Genomic DNA, 7,253 nt, shown 5'->3' on the forward strand with positions numbered 1-7,253 from the left:
CAGCACTGCCCGCTCTGGCAGGTCCCTCAGGGTCAGTCTGCCAGGGTGGGGGTGGGGGACACGCAAGCAGCCCCCTCCAGCCTGCATCTCCCCTTCACCAGGAGGGCTGGCCAAGCTCTGCTCGGCCTGGGGGGGTCAGAGCCCTTGGGGCTGGGTGGCCCCAGGTGGGTCAGGCAGCCATCTGAGCCCTGGGTGTCCCCGGACGGGGGAAACAGACACACCCCAAGAGGTAGAGGGGCCACCAGACCCGTCCCTACCAGGCGCCCGTGGCACAAACACCCAGGAATGGTCCCCCGTGCCGGGCCCCTCTCCCCAAACGCTCTCCTCAGCCAGTGTGCTCCGGGCCGTGAGGGGGAGGCCCAGGGCGGGGCGGGCCAGGGGAGGGGAGACGGCTCAGCTAATGCTTAAAGGATGAGTCTGACTCTCCCAGGCAGACGTGGCGGGGGTGGGGGGCAGTTCCAGGCCGAGGAAATAGCACAAGGCGCCCCGAAATCAGGAACGCCCACCACATCTAAGCATCAGGAACGCCCACCACATCTAAGCAGCCGCCAAGCGTCCTGACAACTGAGGCCGGACGGGGGATGTGAGAAGGCGACCCCCACGGGCCACAGAGGCAGCAGAGAAGTTAGCCAGGGCCCTTCGAGGTGGGCGGAGTCCAGGCTCCCCTGAGGGGGAGGAGGCCCGGAGGGTTTCAGCAGGGGCCGGGCCCTGGGAGCTCTCTAGAAGCTGGCTGGGGCAGCTGTGTGGAGGATGGACTGCCAAGGTCATAATGGCTCCTGACAGGACCAGAAAGAGGGGCTGTCACGCTCCGACCTAAGAGTCATGGCTGCACTGTGTGTTTTCAAGGTCGGGGGCAAAGATTTAAAAGCAGGATTAATTTTAAAACAGCTTAACAAGCTCTCCTCACTGGGGCATGGAGAAGGCAGGAGGCTTGGTCCTCACCCCCTATTGGAGCCTCAAGGGGAGGCCTCACCCCACAGACTGTGCCGCCGGGCCGCAGGCCACGAGGCCCCACCGCAGACATCACCGATTCTGCAGCCCCAGTGCAGCCAGGCGCGGGCGACCTCACCACGTCAGGCAGCTCCTGAGCACACCCCTTAGCCCTCTTCCTCCCTTCTCTCTCAATACCTGGTGGAAGACCCCAGGAGCCCTGGCTCTGGCCTTGGCCGTGACCTTGAAGGGCAGAACCTGGGTTCCTGACCCAGGCTGCTCCCTATATAAGGGGTAAAGGGCACCCCGTCTACTCCTGGGCCTTCTGAGTGCTGGGCCCAGGCAGCAGCCGGGCCAGCCCCACCCCAGCCCCCTCCTCAAGGTCAACAGCGAGGAGTCTGTCACCCCCCTGTGCCATCCCAGCTCTGCCCGCTCAGAGCTGTGTGCCCCCCCGACAAGTCACACCTCCCATGAGCCTCCCTTCCCCTTCTGCAGGGTCAGGGCAACCGTGGCCCTCTGGCAGGGTCTAGAGGGGACAGTGACCATGGTCAGGTCCCTCCCTCTGCGAAGGGATACCTGGTGATGTGGACTCAAGCTGGCTTGGGCACCTGCCCACCTTCAGCCTGTGCAGACTGCTATAAGGGGAGAGCCACCAAGGCTGGGCACGGGAGCCTACAAGTGAGTGCCCATCAGCCTCTGGCCAGGGCCTGGAGACCGAGAGCCCCGATGTGGGCCCCCTACGGAGTCCTATGTGGGCATCCATGTCTGGTCCCTGGGCAGTTGGTGGCAACAAGGGTGAGCTGGCTGGGGTCCTGCTCCTGGAGGGCACGGAGGGGGTACCCCGGGGCCTGTACCTGCTGCTTGGGGCGGAGCTCAGCCGCTTGGCTCGCTTCTCCAGCCAGTCCTCCAGGCAGACCTCAGGAAGCTCGGCGACATCCAGCGGCCACTCCCTGGCCCGCCTCTCCTCTGGGGGGACAGACAGACAGGCCTGAGTGAGGGGCATACTCACCCCCATGCTCCCACACGGCAGGTGGAAACTTGTGGGGTGGGGGGCACAGGCTGGGAGGCCAGGAGCAAAGCCTCTGGCCTGTCTCCACCTGCAGACACCTGCCCCCCCAGGCAGCTCCCCCGGGCCTCCCCCTGCTTCCTCATCAAATGGAGAGCAAACCCTGGCTGCCCCCCAGCTTTCTGGAGGTGGACACGGGATAATGCGTGTTGAGAGCCTGGTCTTCAGGAGGGTCCAAACCCTCCCGGGGTCGGGGAGACAGCGCAGGCTGCAGAACAGGGCAGAGCCTGTGCACGCCTCGCTCCACGGGCCTCCGGTTCTGAGAGATGGTGGTGGGGAGGAGCTGCAGATACAGCTGGTGGCTGGGATGCGCTGGTCCAGCCCATGGGCCTCACTTCTGCCCTGGAAAAGCGCTGAGAGGCCTCTGTTTGTGCCAGGGCTGCAGCCACACTGCCACCAGCCCCCCAGGGCAGGCACTGCCCACGGGGTCTGACGGTCAGAGGGGAGCGAGGCCCATCGGGGGATGAGGGCGAAGGCCAGGCCGCCCCAGACGCTCACTGGCCATGTGGACGGAGGCACCGTGCTCGCCAGGGGCTCACGCAAGGCTGCTTCTCCATGGGTTCAGTGAGGGGCAGCAGAAGATCGACAAAGACCACCTAAGAGGGAATTCCCTTTTCTCTAATTGCAGCGGTAAGAAGTGAATGGCAGACAAAGGTGGACAGGCCAGTCTCCAGGCGGACGCTGACCTCGCCTTTCCATAGAGCACCCTGAGGTCAGGGAAGGTGCTCTCTTCATCTCCGTGGACCCAGAGCGGCAACAGGGGATCTGCCAGGGGCCAAGCAGGGACCCCAAACACGTGGCCTGACTAAGGAAGGGCGGGTGGGTGTACAAGAATGAAGGGCAGGCTAGCAGGGCCCCAGTGGGGCTGAGGCACACCCTCAGGACTCCTGGGCAGGAAGCCATGCATCTCACTGTAAACCCAGCCGGGGACGCGGATGGGAGCTCCTGGCTCCTTCCCCACTTGTGCCCGGGGTGAACTGAAGGCGGCTCCTGATGCCACGGGCTACCGGACTTGGCGGTCACAAAAGAGGGGGTGGGGGGAGGCGCAGGGCAGCAACCCCCCCAGCACCCCTGCCCCCAGCCCAGGGCCTCCCAGAGACGCACCCTCCACCTGGACGCTCAGCTCCTGCAGGTCTCGCTCTGACATGTGGGAGAAGCGGCAGTTGGAGCCAAAGTCGCACTGGCCTACAACGGGAGGACAGAATTAGTCACTGCTGGAACGGACTCCCCCACGGGCTGAGGGGCAGCCTGAGGAGGGGCCAGCTAGTGTCAGGGACTGAGGAGTGGCCACTCCAGCCCTGAAGTAGCTGCACTCTCTCTGGCTGGGGCACAGGGGCTGCCAGAACCGCCTGATGGTCCCCCAGGCTCTGCTCACAACCCTTCCCTGGCTGGAGACCAAAGTCCACTGTAGCTTAGAGTGAGTGAGTGAGTGAAAGTCGCTCAGTCATGTCCGACTCTTTGCGATCCCATAGAGTGTACGGTCCGTGGAATTCTCCAGGCCAGAATACTGGAGTGGGTAGTCTTTCCCTTCTCCGGGGGATCTTCCCAACCTAGAGATCGAACCCAAGTCTCTCGCATTGCAGGTGGATTCTTTACCAGCTGAGCCACAAGGGAAGCCCAAGAATATTGGAATGGGTAGCCTATCCCTTCTCCAGTGGCTCTTCCCGACCCAGGAATTGAACCGGGGTCTCCTGCATTGCAGGTGGATTCTTTACCAACTGAGCTATGAGGGAAGCCCCAGGGAAGCCCCTCTAGTGACTGGGTTCCATTAAGCCTCTGGAGGCTTGTCCCCTGTCAACTCCCCCTACCCCAGTCCCATCAAACTATGGTAGGACCCTGTGAGGGTCCTGCTTCCTCGTGCCCACCCCCCTGGCGGCCCCTGCTCATGGCTCATGGTTAGGGGTGGGGCACAAGTAGCTGGACTACTTCCCCAGAAAGGCTTTCACAGCAGCATTGTCAAGGAGGTACCAAGGTCCAGGGTGGCTTTCCGAATCTCAACTGTGGAGACTAAAAAGTATCTCAAACTAAGAGACTGTGGGGCTGGGGGAGGGATAAACTAAGACTGACATATACACCCTCCTGATATAAAATAGATAACCAATAAGAATCTGCTATAAAGCACGGGGAACTCTACTGAATACTCTGTAATGGCCTATATGAGAAAAGAATCTAAAACAAACGGTGGATATAAATACACGTGTAACTGAACCACTCTGCCGTACACCCGAAACTAAGACAACACTGTAAACCAACTGGACGCCAATGAAAATTAGGAAAAAAACAAACACAGGGGATAGAGGTGTCCTAAGACAGCCTCGCGGACCACACCTGTTCAGGGGACACTGGGGGCTGCGCTGTCTTCTGAGGGGAGCGTAGCCGTTCACCCCGCTTTCCGAGGTCAACAGCAGTACCTGTCCAGGTGCCAAGCTCCCTCTTACACCTTGCTAACCACCATGCTGTTGCTCTTTGCTTTGGCTGCAAGGAAACTCAGGGCCAGACCCTTAGTGAGCACACAGGACCTGGGGATCAGCCTGGAGGAGACGAGCTGCTCTCCGGCCTCGCCCTGTTCTTCCTAGCCTTGTTTTCACCTGCCTTTGGCTCCTTCACTTGCTGAGGTTTCTGTCTCTTGGAACTACATGCATCTTTATTAGCTGGGTACAGGGCAGTGAAAGCGACACCCAGCATCCTGTGTGTGAACTCTGAAGCTTCTCGCTGTTGTTGACCTGTTAGCATCTCCAGCTGTGCCTGCCAGGAGGGAGGGCGCGGTGAAGGTCGGGCTCCCAGGCTAACTTAATCAGCCAGTCTATTACACCCATCGGTGTCTCCTGGATTGACTCACAGGCTCTTGCTCACCCAGCGCTTGCTTGTCCTGGGTGACCTGATAAAATCACATGCTGAGGTCTGAAGAGCTGAGGACCAAGCCCTGGCTGTCATGAGGCACAAGCCCCTGGGAAGGCCCCCGGTGACTGAGATCATGAAGCAGGCTCAGGGTGGTGGCTGGGGTGAGGGTGGGGGGCGCGCTGTGCAGAGGTCCGGGCAGGCCAGATGGGTCCCAGGCAGGCGAGGGGGCAGGGAGGGACCTGGACCGAGCAGGGCACCTTACCTGTCAGTAGAAACTTCCGGCAGGGCCTCTTGTTCTGCTCATCCAGCAAGATGGCAGCTGCGTCTGCAAGGAGACAGGAGCTGGGCTCAGACTGTGGCTGCGGATGGGCACTTCCCACCACTGACACCAGGGAAGGGGAGAGCACCTCACCCAGTGAGGAGGGAAAGAGGGGACGACCACGGGCAGAGACGCGGGGAGAGGGAGCCGAGCCTCAGGAGACCTCAGCCCCACCCAGTCCAAAGCCAGGACAGGTGTGAGGTCAGGTCTCTCAACCATGCACGGCGGATCACCTGGGAGTTTTTTTTAAGTCCTGTTATCAGATGGTTTCGGAGAAGGCAATGGCACCCCACTCCAGTACTCTTGCCTGGAGAGTCCCATGGATGGAGGAGCCTGGTGGGCTGCAGTCCATGGGGTCGCTAGGACACGACTGAGCGACTTCGCTTTCACTTTTCACTTTCATGCATTGTAGAAGGAAATGGCAACCCACTCTAGTGTTCTTGCCTGGAGAATTTCAGGGACGGGGGAGCCTGGTGGCTGCCGTCTATGGGGTCACACAGAGTCGGACACGACTGAAGCGACTTAGCATAGCATAGCATAGCATCAGATGGTTTAGTTGTTAAGCTATGTCTGACTCTTTTGCGACACTATGGACTGTAGTCTGCCAGGCTCCTCTGTCCATGGGATTTTCCAGGCAAGAATACTGGAGTGGGTGGCCATTTCCTTCTCCAGAGGATCTTCCTGACCCAGGCATCAGACCCGCATCTCCTGTGTCTCTTGCACTGCAGGCGGATTCTTTACTGACCGAGTCACCAGGGAAGTGGGTTTCCCTGGCTTCCCTGGTGGCTCAGACCGTAAAGAATTCGCCCGCAGTGCAGGAGACCCAGGTTCAATCAGAAGACTTCTGCATACAGTCACTGCAACTTCCTGAGACTCTCTCCCATTCCCTTCTCCAGGGGATCTCTCCAACCCAGGGATCGAACCTGGGTCTCCTGCATTGCAGACCGATGCCTTACCATCGAGCCATCAGGGAATCCCATATTGAATATTAAATCTTACATGTTAGAATTTAAATTCTGTTTGGAGTTTAAACCTTGTGTGCTCCTTGGTGGGCAAGGAATCAGTTGGTCAAAATCTGTGAGTGAGTGAGCCGCACGAGGACAGTGCCCTGACTCAGAGCCCTCACGTTGCCCTGGAGGAGGGCGTGGCCAGGCCTGGGCTGTGCACTTTCCCTGTCTGTCCACCACCTTTTCCAGAGGCCACTGGGGTAAAGGAAAGACCAGGGGCTTCGGGGCCTAGGTTCACAGGACCCCAGGCAAACTGCTTAATCTCTCCAAGTCTTGGGTTCCCCACGTGTCAAATGGGAGGAAAACGCTCACCTGGCAGGGCTGCTGTGAACATTTAGTAAGTTAATGGATGGACAGCGCTTGGCAGAGGACGTCACACATTAGAATTTTGCCAGGAAAGTGCAGCTGGGAGCAGCCTCAGCACCAGTGTCCCCGGTAATGCCAACATGCAGCCAGAAGTGGAAGCTCAAACAACAGGAGCAGTTCTTACTCCATGACCTCCCCATAAACCCATCATATATGCAAATAGGCCCATTTTGCAGATGGGAATACTGAGGTTCACGCAAGGAAAAGGGGCACAGACAGGAACTGGCAGTGCCAAGTTTGACCCCTAGCTGTGAGTCTCAAGCCCCTGCCCTTTCCCGTGTGGCTGCTGATTCCCTGGTGTTGGGCTTCCCTGATGGATCAGCAGGTAAAGAACCTGCCTGCAATGCAGGAGACACAGAAGGTGCGGGCTCAGTTCCTGGGTCAGGAAGATCCCCTGGAGGAGGAAATGGCAATCCACTCTAGTTCTTGTCTGGGAAATCCCTTGGACAGAGGAGCCTGGAGGGCTACAGTCCATAGGGTCGCAAAGAGTTGGACACAACTGAGCAGCTGAGCACCAGCAGTGAGTAGCTGACTCTGATGGGGGCTCCTCACCTCCTCAGGTGGGCCAGCTGGTGGCCGGGGGCGGGGCTGGGCTGCTGAGGTCTGCAGTTAGTTACCAGAGGACTCACTCCCGCCTGCCTGCCGGAGCGTGGGTGGGGCTGGCAGCGTGGGGCGAGGTCCATCTGTCAGTACTAGGCCTGTTATTCAGCCCACCCCGCTGGTG

The 7,253-nt window shown here is 59.7% G+C and overlaps 1 protein-coding gene across 2 annotated transcripts in view; it reads right to left on the reverse strand.

Moving 5' to 3' along the window:
- ZMAT5 (zinc finger, matrin-type 5) overlaps positions 1 to 7,253 on the reverse strand; it is a 23,423-nt gene that overhangs the window by 2,292 nt on the left and 13,878 nt on the right. For both annotated transcript variants that reach the window (XM_010828746.1, XM_010828745.1), the window contains 3 exons: positions 5,100 to 5,162; positions 3,101 to 3,181; positions 1,785 to 1,896 (listed from right to left, as the gene is read on the reverse strand). In XM_010828746.1, the coding sequence (XP_010827048.1) occupies positions 1,785 to 1,896; positions 3,101 to 3,181; positions 5,100 to 5,162 (256 nt within the window). The remainder of the gene's footprint in view (positions 1 to 1,784; positions 1,897 to 3,100; positions 3,182 to 5,099; positions 5,163 to 7,253) is intronic.

This window comes from Bison bison, unplaced genomic scaffold (assembly GCF_000754665.1).
Source record: "Bison bison bison isolate TAMUID 2011002044 unplaced genomic scaffold, Bison_UMD1.0 scf7180017864495, whole genome shotgun sequence".
NCBI classification, from domain to species: Eukaryota; Metazoa; Chordata; class Mammalia; order Artiodactyla; family Bovidae; genus Bison; species Bison bison.